The sequence below is a fragment of the Manis pentadactyla genome, chromosome 5 (genome assembly GCF_030020395.1).
Source record: "Manis pentadactyla isolate mManPen7 chromosome 5, mManPen7.hap1, whole genome shotgun sequence".
In the NCBI taxonomy this organism is placed as follows: Eukaryota; Metazoa; Chordata; class Mammalia; order Pholidota; family Manidae; genus Manis; species Manis pentadactyla.
In genome coordinates, this window is record NC_080023.1 from 63,027,592 (window position 1) to 63,049,016 (window position 21,425).

Genomic DNA, 21,425 nt, shown 5'->3' on the forward strand with positions numbered 1-21,425 from the left:
AGTCATGTCATAAAAATTAACATGGATATTAAATTGGCCTGGCACTTACTGGCCTTGCAGTGTCCCCCACAGAATGAACTTTGGTCTCTGTCTTCCCCTGGGTCTGACTGGGCCCCAGCCTCCATACATTTCCTTTATTGGCAGGAGGCTGGACCTCAGATTTTTGTACTTTGGGAAACTTTGACCCTGAAATTGCAGCAAGGGAAGGGCAATTTATTTTGGGAGGTTTTACTCATGTTGCCATGGAAATTGATCCCTTTTCCAACTTTCTGTCCACACCCTTCAGTTTAGAGCCAATACTCCTCAGTTGACTTTTAAAAGACTCCGGTGGATACCCTCAGAAGCATCTAAAACACCCCAACTGGGCTGAAGACTTTCTGTGCAGTCCTTTTAGTAATCTATACAGATCCTTTCTCTAAAGCTGGTGAAATGTTGTAACTTCATATTAATGTGCAACTATGTCTATACCTACATCTGTGTCTGTAAAGGGGAAAACTTTGTAACTCAAGTGTCTGTGCCCAGCTGAGATGGAAAGACATTTTCAGCTATTCAACACCCCAGAAAATCTATCCCTTTTTTACTTTTCTGAAAAAATTACTCCAAGGCATACTCAGCAAATGCAAAGTAAAGTAAACATAATAATGGAAAGGCTGTAGCATAAAAAGCCCTAGTGATAAACACTGAGACCAGGAAGTTAATACTAAACAAATATCACACTAGCTCACAAGATAACTGTGCATCAATTATTTGTGCAATGATTTTCACTCCATAAGTTGAATAGAAGCAAATAATAGTATCCCTTAGAAACTTAGCTTAGTAGCTGTAGATTTCTGGGGAGAGTTCCTGGTCTTCGGTAGTCCTACAGTCTCATCTGCCACCTACAACAACCTAATTAAACATGATTTTTTAAAGTTATAAATAATTCCTTACATATACTAAACTGGAGCTAATAATGGTTCAATTTAAATATATATATATATAATTTTTATTTTATGACTTTGGATCAGATTATCCATCTGTTCCCACTATCTCTAGAAATAATACAATGATGAAGAACAAGTTATACCAGAAGAACTGCTACTCCCACTCCCTAGTCTTTTGGAAGACCAAATGCCGTAACGGAAATAGCAAGACAGGCCAGGGAATCAATACAGAGTCTAGAAATTATGAGCAGTGTAACCTTAGACAAATCACTTCACTACTCTTTGCCTCAAACTCTTATTTATCCCTTGCTCTACAGCAAAGGGAGACAAAAGGAGACCCAGTTCTCTCTAGGCTGGACTTGGATGAGAGAGAAAATTATCAGTAATCAATACTATGTAACATGACAAATTGAGCAATCAAAAAAATAATAAGATGAATTCATATTCCAGGAAAGGTTAAAGAACTAGGATTGACTGAGACACAATGTAGAGAACTTACATCCTCTCTAATAATGAACACAGCATACACTCATATTTATAAAACAACTTTCTGCAGTTTCTTCAGAAGCCCTGTGTGTGTGTGTGTGTGTGTGTGTGTGTAACTTGATCATTACAATTCTCTAGGGAAATAATTATTACCTCCATTTTTTTAAAATGGAGAAACAGAGATCAGAGAAATTAAATATTTATTTAAAAATGAATGGCAAGATAAGAGGTGGAGATACAGTGACAAGAGTGGGAATGCTGGAGTAAGGAGCTCTGAAAAGCTGCTCTTCCATGGAAACAACAAGCAAAACACCGACAAAAATATTATCAAAAACAACTGTTTCACAACTCTGAAAATTAACAAAGGGGAGCATTTATTTACAAAAAAATGGCTGAATATCAGCAAGCACTGTGAGCTTTGTGGCATTTTCACTTGCCCTTTCCTTACCCATCCTCCCTGGCTCTGCAGCAGTCTTGAAAGCAAGAGGCACTGCACTCAGAGTGAAAACCAGCAGCCCTGGGGCAGCAGAGTGGGTTTGGAGTGCCCCGAGGCACCATTTTCACAGAATTGTCATTATTTGATATGTCTGGCAGTTCCCTGGGAAACCCTGTTTTTAAGATCTTGTCTTAATCTGAACTGACTCAGAACGTCTTCCCCAGGACATTTGTCAAAAACAATCAATAGCCACTGTTTAATATCACAACTGCCTGAGGCGGTGATAACAAAGGAGACAGACAAGCTGTTGACCAAAAAGCTTACAAGGAAAAGTTGGAGAACGAAATATTCCCGGGGGCTTTGAGAAGGTCCAAAACATTGCTAGAGATCCAGAAGGACACAAACAATAGGGCTGTACGCGTCCCCAGGAAAGACATAAGAAAATGGAAAGATGTCTTGTGTTCATGGATTGGAAGATTTAACAATGTTAAGGTGGCAATACTCTCCAAATTGATCAGTAGATTCAATGTAATTCGTATCAAAATCCCAGGTGCCTTTTTTATAGAAATTAACAAACTGATCCTAAAATTCATATGGAAATGCAAGGGACAGAGAATAGCCAAAACATTCTTGAAAAAGAAGAACAAAGTTGGGATCATACTTCCCAATTTCAAAAGTTACTACAAATCTGTTGTATTCATTCAGTGAGGTAGTAACATAAGGATAGATATAGAAATCAGCGGAATTGAATTGAGAGTTCAGAAATAAATTATTACATTTATGGCCAAGACACTTCAATGGGGGAAAGAACAGTCTTTTCAACAAATGGTACCTGGACAATTCGATATCCACATGCAAAAAAATGAAGTTGGAACCCTACCTCCAGAGAAACAGAACCAATAGGACATATATAGATACAAAGGAGGAGATTTATTAAATGAGGAAGCCAAGAATTCCTATGATCTTCCATTTGCAAGCTGGAGGCCAGGGAGGCTAGTGGTGTAGTTCTAGTCCAAACCTAAAGGCCTGAGACAATGGTGAATGAATCCAAAGGACTGAGAACCAGGGGGCTGATGGTGTAAGTCCCAGTCTGAGTCAAAGGTCCAGGAATTAGGAACGTTGTCCAAGCAGGAAAAGAAGGATGTGCCAGCTTGAACAGGAGAGCAGATCCACCCTTCCTCTGCCTTTCTGTTCTGTTCAGGGCCTCACTGGATTGGATGATTTTGGGGAACACCCTCAACAAGACCACCAGATGACCCATGCGCTGGACCCCAGTAATCAGAGGATCCTCACATCGTCCATTACCTTTGGTTTCTGCCTGCTTTCCGCATTCCCAGAGGCTACCTCAAGGACACAGCCTTGAAACGGTGATGTGGTGTTGAAACCATCTGGATAGTATACATGACTAAACCCAGTTAAGGCTTTTATAAATCCTTTAAGATTTGGCAAGCAAAAGCAGCAATCTGCTCGTCTTGTGGCTATCCCAAACAATCCTCATATGTAAGATACCTTTGCTTAATAAACCTGCCACCTAACATTTTTAGAAACCTGCCATGTACCAACCTGGAGGGCCTGCCTCCTTCTTTGCTCTCTCCCTGACCTCTGCATATGGGGCTGGTTTCAGATTACACCTGGGAAGCTCCTAAAACACTTGTAAACCAACAGATGATGTCCACCTACACTGGTGAAAGTGATCTTTTCTCAGTCTACCAATTAAAATCCTTCTCTCTTCTGAAAATACCCTCACAGACACACCTAGGTTTAATGTTCTACAAGCTATCTGTGCATCCTTTAGTCCAGTGTGGATAAAGTGAAGGTTCCTATGGCCAGAATTCTCACCTGGCCCTGATTGGCTAGCTCACTACACATGTGTGGGTAATACGTCAGTATTGACTGTATATAAAGAGCCCTGCCTAGTGCTCTGGGTGACACAGTGGCATGGCTGCAAGGCTGCAGGAGAGCAGAGATGAGACTGGAGTGGTGGCAGCACTGAGGACAGAGGCCCAGAGGACAGCTGCACAGGCAGAGAGGCCCAGAGGCAGAGACCAGCTTGCTGCATGCAGACTCGCTCTGAGTGAATGGGATTCTAGTGACTGACCTGCCACTGTGGAATTAAAGTTGAGTATAACCCTATCACCCCAATGAATAGAACATTCTATTATCATTTCTTTGGTCATATTGAATCCATAGTGAACTTGCCAAGGGCTGAAACCCAGTGGCAAGCCACCAGTCAAGTTGACACACAAAATTAACCAACAGATCAATATGAAAATTACTCAAAATCAAAGACCCAAACATAAGATCTAAACTATAAAACTCTTAGGAGAAAACAGGAGTAAACCTTCAATGGTTTCTTAAATACACCAAAAGCATGGGAGCAAAAGAAAAAAATAAGTTGGACTTCATCAAAATTTACAACTTTTGTGCTTCAAATGAGACTATCAAGAAAGTAAAAAGACAACACACAGAATGGGAGAAAATATTTGCAAATAATTTATCTGATAAAAGACTAGTACCCAAAATATACAAAGAACTTATACAACACAATAAAAAGACCAATAAACCAAACTAAAAATGGGCAAATATGTGAATAGATACATTTCAAAAAATACATACAAATCTCCAAAAAGCACATGAAAAGATGCCCAACATCACTAGGTAAATGCAAACTAAACACTGAGACTATTTCATATTCATTGGGCTAGCTATAATCAATCAAAAAGATGGACAATAATAAATGTTAGTGAGGAAAGATGTGGAAAAATTGTAGCCCTCATACGCCACTGGTGGGAATATAAAATGGTTCAGTCACTTTTAAAAACACTTTGGAGTTCCTAAAATTGTTAAACATGCAGTTACCGTATGACAGCATTGCACTCCTAAGCATAGCATCCACTCTAAGAAAACTGAAGATATATTTACACAAAAACTTCTACACAAATGTTGAGAGCATTATTCGTGATAGGCAAAATTGTAAACAGTCCAAATATTCATCAACTAATGAATGGATAAACAAAGAGTGGTATGTCCAGACAATGGAATATTATTTGGCCACCAAAAGGAATAAAGTACTTACACATGCTACAGCATGGATGAACCTTAAAAACATTTTGCTAAGTGAAAGAATTCAGACATGAAAGGCCACATAGTGTATGATTTCATTTAAAAGAAATTTCCAGAACAGGAAAATCCATACAGACTAAAAGCAGATCAGTGACTGCCTAGGGCTAGTGGGCGGTTGGTGTGAAATGGGAGTGACTACAAATGGGTATGGATATTCTTTTTGGAATGATGAAAGTGTTCTGGAATTAAAGAGTGGTAATAGTTACAGCATTCTGTGACTATGTAGAAAGCACTGAATTGTAAACTTCAACAGATTGAATTGTATGATATGTGAATTATGTCTCAATAAATTTTTTAAATTAAGAAAAAAGAGGTGGAGTCAGGAAGCAGCTATTGCAACTGTGAAATTAGGGGCTCTGCACCACACCACACCAAATGAAATGTGTCAGGCATCACAGACGCCTGTTTAATGAAGATGCACAAACAGAAAGGGAATCGCTCTCTTTGCTGGACGACAAACATGAGTAGTTGAGAGATAAGTAATAGTTCTTATATCTTCTATGCTCCTAGCCCCCACTGGGAGCCACACATGGTAAGCTCTTAATAAATATCTGCTGATTGCGTACATGAACTAGGTCTTTGGTACTATAAAAGAAAAGTCTTGTTGGCAAGATTTAACGAGTTTAACAAAGTTTAACAAACTCTGGGTAATTGTCACCCTTTCCTCCATAGGAATGCTGAAGTAAAAGTGAGGAAAGCAAGCCCTAAGGAATCTGAATATATAGGCAGTTCTTATACTAAAGAGAGATTGGACTGAAAATCTTGCATGTGGCTTACTTGGTTTACTCTAAACTAATCTCTGAGAAAAATTCTTCCCTTTTCTCCTGGCATGACAGGCACATAAACTGATTTTATAGTTTCAGAAAATAACTCAACCTAATCTATGTTTGTGTAAGGCGCTACTATACCAATTATCAAACTATGCTTCTTTCTTTTTAATGTCAATTTGGGGCAAATTATATGCATATAATATGTATATTCATAAGTATATATCAAACTAGTCCAGTACTCACCATATTATTTTGTACTTGCTTGTTCCTCTCCACCAGCACATCCCTAGTCTATGTGTTCTCCTGAGAGGGAATATATATAGCATATTCTCTAGCACATGCCTGGCATCTGGGAGGCATGCAGTAAAAAACTGTTAGATTGAATAATCACAACATATATTCTATTTAGAGCAACAAAGCCTCAGTTGCATAATTCTTACACTAACAAAGTCTTTGTAAATTGATTTATGGAGTCGCCATTGAAGAATGATAATTAGTGAGTTGTTTATATACATGTATATATAAATAATTATATACGTATACACATATAGCATTAATATTACTAATTATTTTAGTGGCTAATTTTTTAAGTGTTCAAGACTAAAGTTTAGGGACCATCTATTATGCTCAGATTGAAACTGCATTAATCTGTACATGTGTTTCAAAAAATAGGTTCTTTTTAACCAAGTAATTACACTCTGAAAAACCCAAGGAAATAGTCATAAATGTAGAAAATGCTTTATGCATAAAGGTACTCACTGATGAATTATTTATAAATAATTAAAATTGGAAACAAACTCCCTCAATAGAGAAATGACTACATAAATTCTGCAGATATTAAAAATAATGTTCAAGAAGAATCTAGAATATGATAGAAATTATATTATACTGTAACTACAACTATATAAAAGAGGAGAAAAACTCCAAACCTATGATAAGAAATATACCAAAATGCTAACAATGGTATAGTTTGTGTGGTGGGACAACATACAGGTCTTTCCTTTTTTTCTATTTTCTAAATTTTAAATGTGATTTTATCATTATAATTTCTAAAAATACAATAAACACTCAAGCAAATTACATGAAAACATTTTCTAAACCCATATGACTAAAATGGATGTCTCTGATGAAGTTTTTGTTTAGGACTCTCACTTTGAGAGTATAAGGAAAAAGACTTAAAATGCTTTATGAACTGCTGTGGGGCAACTGGCAATTCGGAATATACTTAGCCCAAACCAACTGAGAAAATTTACTCTCTCTTGGCTGGGCAATTTTTGGTACTCTTACCTAAAATTTTCCACAATTCTAATTATTCTACAGTGCCTGGGGAATGCAGAGCAGAACTTCATCCTCAAACATTCAGTGAGCAGAATAATACCAGAGCCTCTGGATTAAATGAAATTCCCAAGTCCTGGCCCCAGAGATCCAGGTTCACTAAATCTGGGATGGAGTCCAGGCATCTGCCATTTTAATTTATCAAAGTAATGAGACAGATGAGCTATAGACCACACGTGAGAAAACATGCTTTCCATCATCTTCTAAGGTCTTGACCTATTTTTAATTCAGAAGTGGCCCATTGTAATGAGCTGTTATGGAAGGGAAATTCTGCCAAACTTACCAACCTACAGTACAGGTGACCCCAGCAACCCCAAGTTGGAAGCTTTATTTAAGCACCTCACATTAGTTTGCTGGTTCTTAGGGAAAAATAGAAAACTTTGGAAGACAGAGAGGGAAAATGCCTATGCTTTAAATTCCAAGGAGTGTCTCCTCACTTTGGGATAATAATACAATAGGTGAGCAGTCATCTTTATCAGTTCTAAACTGACCTTCTGATAGGTTTGTTAATATAAAAAACAAGCTGAAGAATTACCTTAACCTTCATTTCTTAACTGCAAGAACCTTTGTTATACAGTCACTGTTTGGACAGGGACTTTGGATCAACAATGATAACACCTCATCGACACTCCAATGTAATGTCATCAGGGTAAACCTGGGAGAGGGCAAAGAGATGCCCTAGAGGCGAGAAGGTGGGACCTCCGCACATTCCATGCGATCGGTCCCAGAGCTTGCCAAATACACATCCAACTGCTTGGAGTCTATGCTGGAAGGAAACGGAAAGCTGGAAGCTTTCGCGAAATTCTAACGGGAATTTCATTCCATTTGTAGCCAGTCCTGAATTCCACTCCATCAGGCGTGTAATTGAGGCGCAAGCTTCTGCCAGAGACAGTCACAGTAAAGCTTGTAAGAAAAAAAAATTGCTTCAACAAACCTGTCGACTGCTCGGCCGTTGTCGTTACTTTGTAAGAATGTAACTTCCTTTTCTTCCTTTTTTCCCCAGAGGGCGCGCGGGCTGAGGAGTTGCGCCTGCGTCGTCCCCTTCCGTTCGCCTGACCACCGCCTCCGGAGCTGCGGCCCGGGAGTGGTGTAGTACCATTGATAGTACATTCTTATTAACTAAAGTCTATAGCTTATTCAGATTTCCTTATTTTTTCCCTCGTTGGCTGGTGTCAGTTCATCTCACTCAGTCTTTCTGAAGTACAAGCTGGTAAATGTAACAAAAGCTATAAAACTGCAAGTGAAAAATTGGCAAGTGTGGATAAAATGAGAGTTCCTGTGGCCAGGATTCTCACCTGTCCCTGGTTGACTAGCTCACTGCACACCTGTGGGCAATACATGGCGGTTGGCTCTATATAAAGAGCTTCGCCCATTGCTCTGGCATATGACACAGTGACAGGGCTGCAAGGCTGCAGAAGAGCAGAGCAGAAGCCAGGAGGTAGGGACGGGCTTGCTGCCTGCAGACTCGCTCTGAGTGAATGGGATTCTAGTGACTGACCTGCCACCTGGAAATAAAACTGGGTATAACCCTTTCACCCCAATAACGTTTTGCTATCAATTTCTTTGGTCACATTGAGTCCATAGCGAACTTGCCCGGGGCTTTAACCCATTGGCAAGACAGCAAGAAATAAAAGACCCTTGTAAATACTTTTTGTAAATATTGTATATATTTTGTAATTTGTAAATATTTTACAAATATGTTTATATCAGCACTATTTGTGATAGTGAGAAATGACCCAAATATCAAAGAGTAAGAATAGATAAGAAAACTGTGATACACTAACACGTGGTGTACCTTCTGGCTATTAAAACTGTAAACTAGGAAAGTTGTTTTAAGAGATGGACTATACTGTTCATGAGAACAATGGAAAGTAAAATAAAGTATGCATACTGGTTAGAATTTGGCAACCCAAAGTTAAAAAGGAATTTAAGGGATTGGAAATGATTAGAATTTACTCCTTAGGTTATATCTTCTGTATGTGTGGTTGCTTTCAAAATTATTACTAAAAAATAAAACTAGCAGCAAATCTCATCTTTAGGAAATACATTAAGTAAAAGATTTATATGGTGAGGATATTTCTGATTTCTATGTTCCCTTCCCTATATGTTCCCAGCCCCCTCCTCTCTAGACCTAGGAACCTATACCCCCAGCTCCCTCCTCCTTCAGACCTATCCTTATATTGAGTAATAAAGTAGTTGTAAAATATTCTCCCTAGCTATAAGGAAAAATAAACCAAACCAGGGTTACTGATGGATCTCGCCCATTTTGAGTTGTAATCAAGCAGAGTGAGTGTTCTTCAAACATATCCGGCCCACACCTGTCTCATGTCTCCACTGGCCTACGAATAAACAGAAAAGCTGCAGGTGAGAGATGGGCGGTGACAGCTGAGAGCTTCCACTCATCTTCCTGGTATGTGTGGGAGAGCAGGTGACCTGTTTCCTAGAGGAGGGGCCTCCTGCCTGAAAAGTCATGCACCCAGAACACTGGACAAAGAAGCTGGTTAAAAATAAAATTACTGCTTCACATCAAAGGAATGCAAAGAATAATTTTTTAAAAAATTTAAAAATACATTTAGGATATAGCCCCTAACTGCAGAGAAAAGAAGTGATACTGACACAGAAGAGTGGTCTGCAAATGAATTCTGAACTGCCCCACTTTCAGCCATCTGTGGACATAAACTTTTCTTTAACTCACTAATATTGCTACCGAGTTGAAATGGGAAAATAACAATATATTAAACAATTAAATAGGTTGGAAATGACTATGTGCAGGAGGGTTTCATTTTTGTTATAAATTCTGGAAGGATACACAACAAAATACTATCAGCAACTACTTTAAGGTAGTGAAATTAGGGCAGTTTTTCCTTCGCTTATTTGTTTAATCTGACTTTTTTTACAATAAACATATATTATTTGTATAATTTTTAAATTCTTTAAAATATAAAATAGATGTAAAATTTATAAAAACCAACCTTTCATCATGACTTTAGTTCTGTGCACCTAAAATGCAAATATACTTTATATACATAATGATAAACACAAAGTACATAAGGATCTTGCATGGCTTTTGAAACATAAACTACTTTGTGTTTAGTTTTAGTGCTGAGTATAGTTATAGCTCAATTTCCTTCAACTGTTAATCATGTGAAGTATATGTAAGAAATCCCTATAAACTAGAATAATTTTTTTATCAAAGAAATCCATTGCCCAAACCAATCACATAATGGGAATATTTATTGAGGTACATCCCACATCACAAAATACTGCTTCATTTCTCCTGCTAAATTTTCTATACCTTTTTAAGAACAATAGTCCCTTACTTCAAAGCCATCTTCCATCATAAGTCTGTATCTACATGCTGTGGCTTTAAATTTGTAAGGGATAAGGATTTCCTTTTCCTGACTCATAGAAGATGAATAAAGGCATAGTTTTCAACCTGAGAAATGCCGCACAAAGACCTCCAAAACAGAACTGAGCCAGACATGTACCACAATAAAGAGAAAACATTAACTATGGGAGAGAAATAGCCACCACAGTACTGGGATTGCCAGGTGCTACTGTACACCTGTTCTGCGGCTCTACTTTTCTGGGTGGCCTTGAAGAAGTTTGTAGCAGGAAAACACCTGGACCCAAGAGACCACAAGAAGGTACAAGGTGACACACAGAGAAGGGACACTGGTTGATGGTCAGGTGGCATCTGATATGACCTCTGCCCGTAGATGTGTGTCTTTGCCCTGTCTACAGAATTAACCCTTTCCTCAAAGAATCACAGGCTGGTCACAGGTTTAGGTATTTTACTGGACGCTGGGTTAGCTCCCTCATGCAGATGCCTGCCTTTTCTAAGAATCTGGGAGACATCTTAAATAAATACAGTAGATCTTGGGATATAAAGAACAATTACAATTAATTCAGTTCCCCATTATTCACATTAGAACATTCATGGTGGGGTTGGAGATGGGGGTGAGGGTGGAGGTGGAGTGACACAGAATATAAATAACACTGAAACAAATGAAATATTCAAATAATTAGAAGTCTTAACAAGTAGCAAGTCTTCTTGCACTTCAACTCTCTGTCAGTTTCTGACTGATGTTACAATTAGCCAAGAACTAAGATCAGAGGAGAAAATGCCTGTGAAAGATCATCCATAATGGATTATGCTACTCCAGAAAGAAATGAAATTTCTTTTTCACCCCAAACTTGAAGAATGGGTCTAGGATCAGTTTTCCCAAGCACTTATGCCAAGCATCGGGAATCTTGCCCAAGAAATCTAGAGCAATGCACAGATCTGCCCAAGAAATCTCCCTGCAGTGCATAAAAAGTAGGCTCTGAAGGTTGGCTAATTATATGTTATTATGAAATGTTACTTAGGTAATATGCCCCTTAGGATTTGAGAGTTAAAATCACTCTTGTGAGAAGATTTGGCCTCAGGATAAAGAAAAATCAGTCTTCTGTTCTTTTTGTTGTTGTTCATTTGCTGCAACCCACTAGCGGTAAGATATGTTTTAGAACATCCCATCCCAAAGATCTGAGGCCAACTTGATGTTATTGGTATAGTTTTTTCTCCTTCCTCCCCTTTCCTTTCCTCAGAAAATTAAGGGCCGCAGGGATTTCATATTCATTATAGAACCAGTTAGGGTCAAACCAGGTGGAAACTAAGGAGAACACTCAGTCAACATCCAGACCCTGTAAAGGCATCGATAGTCCCATTCAGGTGGATATATTCTAGCCCTTTCCAGAAAGAAAAATCAATGTTACCTTCCCTGGACCATCAAGTCAGTTCAGGCAAAGCTATTATCATAGCCAATGAGTACTCATTTGCTCAATTTTAAAGTTCACTTTAATCAGAAATTCCAAAAGTTCTCATCTGGACAGCCTGTGATTTGCAAAAGCCTAAATCCTCAAAGCACTGAGGAAATGAGACTGTTCCTGGCCACACTCCCTCTTGCCTCAGCCCTTCCTAGGTCAGTGTCTGGGCAACAAGACTGGTTGTGGGATGGTGGCAAGTTGCTTGGTTCACTCACTACATTGATGTCGCTGAAGCACTCCTCTGACACCAAAGGATAGGAGTTCACTAGAAAGTTAATTGTATTTGGGGATATAAACATAATTGCAAAAGGCTTCAAGTCCTATTAGGTTAACAACCACAGTTCCAGAAAGAGCGATGACATAGAAATGACTGTTAGTAGCTGCCAGCTCTGGGAATGTTCATTCTCAGGAAAAGAAATAGAATGCGTGGAAGAATTAGAGCCTCTCAAAACAGATTCCTGGCTTTGGCCCCAACACAATTCAAAAATTATCTTTCTCCTTATTTGTCTTATCATATTCTTATTTCATGGAGTCATAATTTACATACAGTAGTGCCTTTAAAAAAATTTTCAAAAAAAAATTTCAAGCCTTAAAAGTGGGAAAGAAGAGTCAAACTTGAGAGCTAGGGATCAAGAAATACTACTTTCAGACCAAGGAGGAGGAATAGTTCAACAGGTCAATAATTTTTAATCCAGTTCGGTGAGACTTCATTTTGACCAAATTAGTGGAATTTTTATAAAATTCACTGCATAGCTGAATTTAGATAAAGTTTCGTTAAGTGATAGTGGCTTTAAACACACACACACACACACACACACACACACACACACACTCAGCTCCTCATAAATCTCACCCCTTCAGAGCTCTAAGTTTCAGTTCCAGGCCACACCAGAGCTGCTAATTTGAAGGGTGTCAGTTTATGTGACTTCAATTAGATATAATTGTTTAATGACATACCATCAAACTAATGATTGTTATGCACAAGAGATAGTTGGATAGTCTATTTCATTTGAAATGAGAAACACAGCATCTTTCATGTAGAAACAGAAGGAAAATGTCTTGATCAGTAAATATACTTATAGCACCTTTTTAATAAACTGGAGGATTTCTTTGTTTTCAGCATAGATGGAAATTTAAAGTGAATTGTATATTTAAAAGGTGTTAAAAATAGTAATAAATTAACATATACCTACTATATGCCAGGCAGTTTCTAGAGACTTTGTATTAATTCATGTGATCTTCTCAAAAAACCCACCTTTAAAAAGGGAAAATTGGGAAGCTGAAGGCCTTGCCCAAGCCGGGACAGGATCCCAGGTGGGCCAGCTTCCTTGTCACGAACTCCAGTTCTGCACTATCCTAACCTTTCCTTACATTTGTAATCATTTGGCTGATGTGGGCAAACAGAAGCACACACACCAGCACTGCTGTGCTAGGCAGAGCCTGTACAGAGAGTGAATTTACACTATTAGATCAGTGCCACCATGAACCCTGACCACCGGCACAGCATGCGATGATCTAATCAACCAGACAGGGCATTTTAGAGATGAGAAGGAAAAGAAAGACCCTTTTGGATCTTACCTGATTCTTTCTAGTTCTTATCAATCAAATCATCCCGTCTCAGATGTTCTTTCCTCATCATAGACATCCAGTCTTACCCACTCCAGCCAGCCGACTGAGTCAACATTCCTAATACTTTCAGAAGAAATAGAGACACTGTAATAACTAATCTGTGCTTCCAGTTTGTCCTCCTCACTGCAGCAGGAGGGCCCTTTGTCCGCCTTAGCTTGTGCATATCACTGCCCTGCCTTAAAACGAGTTCTTAAACCTCTACAGGAGTTTATTGTGGTGATGGTTGCACGACTGTGAATACACTAACCCACTGAGCTGTACACTTTAAACAGGTGAATGAAGAATCAAAGCGTCAGGATTCTTGGCATGCCATGTGTAAAATCCTAAAGTGTTGAACTAGAAGGAATTTAATAGCAGAAAATGACTGTGGTATATAGTATGTATAAGATTAAAAATTACTACAACTGTGTCTACAAAAAAGGCAAGTGGTTAAGAATATCAACAGTTTCTAATGTTTGTCTTTAATATGAAATTACCATTTGTTAAATAATTTTATTGCCTATCACTATTTGCTAGGAAAGGAACATTAACAACACTGAAGACATAAGAAAAATTTCAGAGGGAAACTTTTGAAGTATATCTATATCTGATATATTGAATTATTTTTTTTGTCTTTAAATTAAGACTTTAGGAAAACATCTATATTTGGAATAACACTAAGGTTTTCTAGAAGGAGATTTAATAATCCTTGACTTCCTAGATAATGCCTCTATTTCATGACATATCTTAAAATACTCTTTTTTCAACCTGGCCTTAAATCACCTTTCCATGTTCACTTCTTTCCACACCACCTCACTGTTACATGGCAGTGGCTGTGTAGCCCCCACAGCCACAAGTGACTAAGTATCCTGCAGACACTGCAGCTTTGCTCAGGCTCCTTCCTTCTTCTAGAATATTCTTTCCTCCTTTCTTCACTTGGCCCTTCAAAGCCCATATAACATCTGTTTTACCTTCCTGACTTTCCCAGTCTAAGAAAGTGCCAGGAGAACAAGAAACATATTATCTTACTTAATGTTGTATTTCCAACATACACAGAGAGGCTGGTACATAGAACATGCTCCATAAATGTCCTCTACTCTGTATTCTCTTAATGTCGATGCAGACCGCTATCCACTAACCTCACTGGGCTAGAATTATTTTTCAGTGACCCACCCTCACACTCTCCTTCCCCAGTAGACTTCTTATGGGCAGGAATTATGGCTTTATCACATAATTGATTTTCCATAAATATCTGCTAAATTTAGATGAATTGAAAATATATTCTCTAATCTCCAATGTTCCAAGTCTTAGGGAAAAAATAAAACATACCAATAATTTACTAAAATACCATGTAGCAAAAACTGTGAGTGAGGTGCATACAGGGTGTCATGAGAATGCTGTTGCCAGAGCTATACATCTTCTGGGTTGGAGGTATTTACCCTGGAATCTTCTTGGAGGCTGTGACATTTGTACTGTCCCTTGAACAAAAGGGCAAGTTCACCAGGAAAACATCAAAAAGGATTCTAAGCTGAATGAATTCAGCACCAAGACAAACCGGGAGGGTAGGGTCATTAGCACCCCAATGGGTCTGGTGTGGCTTCAATGTAAGTAGGGAGTAGTTGGCAGGAGGCTGGAAAAATGTGCTGGGCTTGGCAGCCCTCCTAGCCTGGACTTTCCTATATGACCAAGAGGGTGACACAATCAGATGTGTTTTATTCTGTTCTCAACACCCTCGTCTGCCCTGCCCCCTCCCTCCCAGTATACATGTTGACTGTGTAAGAGAGCTGACCAGAGCCAGAGGTATGATGTGTGGACTGAGGCCAGAGGGCCCCAAATCCTCACGAGAACCACCCTGAGACCAGGACTGTGTACTAACCACTGAGCGGCCAGCACCAGAGCTATGCAAATCACACACTGAAGCAGAAAGCAAGAATGTGGTAGAACCAACAAGGCTGGTTTCTCTGGAAAGCAAGGATCAATGCACTTGAAAATTCCTGGCCTCTGTGAAGCCCTCCAGGATCTCCCTAGTCCAAAGGCAATCTCACCTCTGAAATCCTCTGGAGCACTTTTGGACTTATGACACTTTGCAAATTTGTTCCTGTAGTGTGGTTTTTGCCCTCTTTCCTGGTACCAGCTCTTTACTCTTCACCTCATTTAAAGAGCTTTTGTCTAATAAAAGGCAGCTTTAAAAGACACCTTGGGAGCAAGAGAGGGTATAAACTAATCAATTAACAATGAATCTTGTTAGAATTTAAGTCTCAAGTGGGGATTTTAAGTGGGGCGAGGTCATGCCACACTCACCTTTATAAATCCCACAGCACTAAGCAAAATATATTTGCTATATAACTTGATGTAGTAATAAAAAATATGATAAAGTGAAAACATTCCTTAGCTTTTAAAAGAAGTTGTTATTTTTGTGACTCTTTTCCTTGAAAATTGCCTTGCTAGGGAATTTGCATAGGTGTTTATCTTTTATTCTTTTAAATTTTCACCTCTTCCTAACCATGATACCACTATCTGTAATTGTTACTCTTTTTTCTTGATTTGATTTGCCAAAGTTTCATCCCTTGTGTATCTTTCTGGAAATAACCACCCTTAGACTTATTTATTATTCCTTTTTTTCTAATACAACAGAGCTATATTTATTTTTGCAAAATTATAAAGTAAAACTACAAAGAAACAAAAATATTTGACACTCACTGAAACACAATTTTGTAACAAAGTTAACGGTCATCAGTACAAGTACAATAAATTATAAAGATTTGTTGATATTTTCAATGGAGGAATGAAGCAGAACCACAAAAATACTTAAAAAATACAACATTATTGCTACAGCACATGAAAATATTTCCATAAAAAATTAACGATTTCCATAGGGACATTTAATTTTTAAGCCCTCTTTGAATTTACATTCTGAAATCTTGATGCTGTACTGCAGTTTATAGACTAGCCATTCCCTCATTCCAAGGACCTACAAAGATCGGTTCCATCACAAACAATTAAAAGGAGCACTTCCTGTTATATATAGCACTTCAAGGCTAATATTTAATCTTATTTGGCAACAAGTTTAGTGCAAATAAAATTATATTAAGCAGCTCAGAAAATTCCTAGGGAGAAGGCATTCACCTCTTAACCCTTACCACTTCCCAGAGAATGAACACTGGCCATTCAAGTCTACAGAAAATTACTAATGCTAATTCTGCCATTTCTTACTCAGGAAGTTTCCTTGAAAGATGGTTGCAGTCACTGTGTAAATCAGTCGACAGTTTTTACATTTGGAAAGTTCCTCTTAGCTTGATTTTTAAAAAGCAGGGCCTGAATGTCAATCATAACTGGACCTTACCTAACTGCTTCTCTGATCACACAGAGACCTGAATGAGGCACTAATCATTTCACACACTGGCCACCTTGGGTTGCACTCAAAGGAAGACCTGAGGACAGGGCTGAGGAATCTCTGAAATCAAGTTTTACTCTTCAATAATAATTTCCTTTCACTGTTTTGAATGCCAAAAAAAAAAAAAAGAAAGAAGGAAAGAAGAAAGGGAGAAAGAAGGAAGGAAGGAAAGAAGGAAGGAAGGCAGAGATAAAAAGAAAGGAAAGGAATGGCCAACATAGAAAAGACTAGGAACAACAAATGCTGGCGAGGATGCAGAGTAAGGGGAACCCTCCTACACTGCTGGTGGGAATGTAAGCTAGTTCAACCATTGTGGAAAGCAGTATGGAGGTTCCTCAAAAAACTCAAAATAGAAATACCACTTGACCCAGGAATTCCACTTCTAGAAATTTACCCTAAGAATGTAGAAGTCCAGTTTGAAAAAGACATATGCACCCCTATGTTTATCGCAGCACTATTTACAATAGCCAAGAAATGGAAGCAACCAAGTGTCCATCAGTAGATGAATGGATAAAGAAGGTGTGGTACATATACACAATGGAATATTATTCAGCCATAAGAAGAAAACAAATCCTACCATTTGCAACAACATGGATGAAGCTAGAGGGTATTATACTCAGTGAAATAAGCCAGGAGGAGAAAGACAGGTACCAAATGATTTCACTCATCTGTGCAGCATAAAAACAAAACAAAAACTCAAAGGAACAAAACAGCAGCAGACTCACAGAACCCACAAATGGACTAACAGTTACCAAAGGGAAAGGGACTGGGGAGGGTGGATGGGAAGGGAGGGAGAAGGGGAATAAGGGTATTATGATTAGTACACAAATGTAAGGGAGGTCACAGGGAAAGGCAGTACAGTACAGAGAAGACAAGTAGTGACTCTATAGCGTCTTACTATGCTGATGGACAGTGACTGTAATGGGGTATGTGGTAGGGACTTGAGAATGGGGGGAATCTAGTAAGCAATGTTGCCTATGTGATTTTATATTAATGGGAACAAAATAGAGAAAATAAAATAAAGGAAAGGAAGGAAGGAAGAAATGAAGGGAGAGAGAGAGAGAGAGGAGAAAGAAGAGGAGAAAGAAGAAAAAGGAATGAAAGAGGGAGTCATCTGATTTCAAAATTGGTGCTTTCCACTCACTCCTCAGCCAAGATTTATCCTCCAAATGAGCAGAAGCCAGAGAGCTCCTAGCCAGAGAGGATTTTGTTTGAGCTTCCTGGAATTGCCTCCCTTTTTCTTAGACATTTGTTCACTCTCTAGCCAAGGCCTGGGATTACTGCTTTGGAAAACAATGTGGCTCACTGTACCCTGATCCATGCTGGCAATGGAAGAAGAAGAACACCTCGGGGGTTTTAAGCCCCTCACTCTGTCCCTGGTCTAGGTTTCACTGGCCCAAGGACTTGGCCCCCAGAGAGCGTGGATGACCCCCAAGGTCCAGGATTTGCTGACCTACAATCCAGGCAGATAAACACTAGGCAGGCCATCTCAACTTGACCTCTTTCTTTACCAACATCTCAGCAATTTTTCTATTCCCCTTAAATTCTCTCCCTGAATAGTTCAAGTACAGGGATAGAGTGGATGATGTAGCAAAGAGGGGCCCACCTCAGTCACTATATTCTTCTCTTTCCCTGGGAGTATGGAATTTCTCATACTGGTTGGCCATTTTCCATCTGCTGTGCTGACTTTTGAGTAATGCAGCAAAGGATGTCTTTCGGGTGATATTTCTAGATATTTCCCGGCTCTTGGCCTTCCTGGTGGGGGAAGAGCTTTGAACTAGGGGATAGACAGGAAAAATGGGCTTGCCCCGAGGGGCTTCCAGGAGCTGCCATATTTCCCCAGAGGTGTTGCTGGTCAGATACTGCCATGGCTTCTTCCCACTGCTGTCCCGGATATTCACCCGAGAAGCCAACCTTTGCACTAGCAATTTGATGACCCCCTGGTGGCCGTGAATGGCTGCAAGGTGCAGAGGGGTATATCCACAGCTGGACTTCACATTTACATCAAGAGCAACCCCTGCTTTCTGTGCACCTGAGACCAGGTCCTGAAGAGCCCTGAGGTCACCATGTTTGGCCATCCAGTGCAAGGCCGTGTACCCAGTCAAGAAATCTTTGTGCAAAGCCAGCTGGGGGTCCTCCCAGAACAAAGTCAACACCTGAATCCAAGAGCCACTGGCAAGCTTGACAATCCACTCATGCTCCCTGGCATCCAGGGGCACCAGGGATGATTTGTGCTCAGAAGGTCTGTGCAGGACCAAGGATGCAGGCTCCTCCCCACCTGGGGCCCCCGAGCTGTGTGACTGTGGACCCCTCTGAGCAACAGCAGCCCTAAGGTCTGCAGGTCTGGGTGTTAAAGCAGCATCCACCCTTGGGTTGGGCACCGCCCCTGCCTTGGAGGTTTTCCTGGACCGGGGTGGGCGCCGAGTCCTCTTCAGCAAGTCCTCCTCGAGGTGTTCTTCATCTGAGGAGGACAGTTTGGCTCTCCCTGCCTGAGAGCTCCTCCTGAGGGATCTCCTTAACTTGGGTGCTGACCAGGACAAAGGCTCCTGGGGGGAGCCTGCAAGGCCATTAGCCCTTGCTGGGACCTGCTGAGAGATGTGACCATCCCCTCCGGGCTTGAGGCCTTGAGGGCTCTTGCTGGAGTTGCCCTCCTTTGGAGAAAGGCCCTCAGCTGGATTCCTGAGTTTTCTCCAGTCTGTCCCCAGGGTCACGTGCTGGCCCTCTTCAGAACCCCCAGGGGACTCTCTGGGCCCACTGCTGCTCTCCTCACTGCCATGGCTCTCCTGGTCCACAAAGTCATCCAGATCTTGGAGGGACAGCTGACAACGAATGCTACGAAAGACCGTCAACGACGGATTCCCCTGCCAGGATTCCCGGACGGCCGGAAAGACAGGAGAGGAAAGAGAGGGGCCAGGCGGCGCTGAGTTAGGTTCCGGGACCCAGAAGTTCAGCTGCGCGGGTGTCTGGGGGAAATCGTCTGGGAGCACCGACCAGGCGCGGATGGGGCCCTGGTCCCGGGGCTCGGGTCTCTGCGGGTGTCTGGCCACCCATTCGCGAGTGCGCCGCTGCTGCAGTAGGGCCGAATGCTGCAGAGAGCCCGGGCTCAGCAGCTCCTGCAGCTCTCGGGGGAAAGTAGGCCCGGACAGGACAGCAGGCGGGGACGCCCTGCTCCCAGCAGCCCCGACGGCTGTCGGAGGCGAGCGGGACGCTGCGGACCCCAACTCGGGTTCAGCGGACGCTCCTTCCCGCTGCTGCCTGGGAGCCCCGCGGTGATCCTGGGCCCGCGGGGCCCGCGCCGCCCTCTCCCGGGCGGTGGCGTTGTCCGAGACTGCGCCGAGTAGCAGGTCGCCCCCGAGTCCCCCCAGGCCGTTTTGCTGGCATTCCCAGCAGCAGCGGCCCTGTGTCTCCGCCGCCGCGCACCTCGTCGGGACCCCGTGGCCGGAGCTGCCTCTCCGCCCGCCGCCTCCCCGGGCCGTTTCCCGGGCGCCACTGGCGGGGAGTCCATTGCAGCCGGCGTCGGCGGCTGGGGCTGCGGCACCTGCTGGCTCCTCCTCCGGCTCCTGGTCGCGCTGCCGCCGCCTGGGCGGCTGCGGCTGCGGCTGCGACTCTCCCGGGCGCGCGCCTCGCGGGTAGCAGGGTGCAACCCCTCCTGCAGGGGAAGCGGCCGCGGGCGGGTCGCAGGGTCGCTGCAGCCCCTCCTCCCCCAAAAGGTCCCTGTACCTCCTCTTGAGCACCACGTACTTGGTGCCGTCGGGGTCCTGGCGCACTGCGGCGACCGAGTTGACGAAGCCCTTGAAGAGCTCGCGGCGGCGCTGGTGCTGGCTGGGGGGCGCGTCGGGGTCTCGGAGAAAGCTCTTGAAGTGGTTCAGCAAGGCGGCATTGGTCACTCGGCCCCCGGCCTGGCACAGAAAGTCCAGTAGAGCCTCCTGGCTCAACTCTTGGGCCATCGTTGCCTTGTCGTCCCCTGGCCCCGGGGTGTCTGCGTTTCGCTCTCCCTGCGCTCTCTCCCGCCAGCAGAAGCCCTGGCCTGTGGTGTGCCACCTGCGCCCGGTGCGGCACCACTGGCCTCCATCAGCTGCGGAGGGCGGCACTGCTTGCAGACCCCGAGCTCGCCAAGAGAGCCGCGAGTCCCCAGGGAGAGGCCCCTGAACTGAAGCCCCGCACGCAGCCCCGGAGGGAGAGGGCGGCTCCCAGGCCGCCGCTGCGCGACGCAGACCTCTAGCAGCGAGTCCCGGCAGCGAAAGTTCCCGGGATAGGTCGGAGTCGGTTTCACCTGCTCGCTGGCGACGCCTCCTCCCTGGCTCTGGGGGAAGGGCGCAGCCCGCCTCCTCCAGTCCCTCCGCCCTCTGAGGTCTCCTTAACCCCTGCCACCTATCCCAGATGAGTCAGGCTGGCCCGAGCCGGAGATGGTCCGCAGGTGAGGACGCGAGCAGGCGGGAACCCGCTGCGAGCAGCTCTGCAGGACGCGCAGCCGCTCCCGAGCCGGGAAATGGAAGGCAGGTAAGCGACCGGCTGCTCTTAGGGTCTTGGCCACGTAGGAAACG

General features: G+C 42.4%; 2 protein-coding genes across 6 annotated transcripts in view; one reads left to right on the forward strand and one right to left on the reverse strand.

Annotated features, from left to right (window-relative positions):
- Positions 1–16,039: 16,039 nt before the first annotated feature.
- Positions 16,040–20,830, reverse strand: SOWAHB (sosondowah ankyrin repeat domain family member B). The gene has a single exon (XM_036896801.2). It carries the CDS (start codon positions 20,826–20,828, stop codon positions 18,489–18,491), a length of 2,340 nt encoding a protein of 779 aa, XP_036752696.2. The 5' UTR covers positions 20,829–20,830; the 3' UTR covers positions 16,040–18,488.
- Positions 20,831–21,249: 419 nt separating this feature from the next.
- SEPTIN11 (septin 11) overlaps positions 21,250–21,425 on the forward strand; it is a 144,687-nt gene continuing 144,511 nt past the window's right edge. For all 5 annotated transcript variants that reach the window (XM_036896805.2, XM_036896812.2, XM_036896803.2 and 2 more), the window contains exon 1: positions 21,250–21,381. In XM_036896805.2, the coding sequence (XP_036752700.1) occupies positions 21,262–21,381 (120 nt within the window). In that variant the 5' untranslated portion in view covers positions 21,250–21,261. The remainder of the gene's footprint in view (positions 21,382–21,425) is intronic.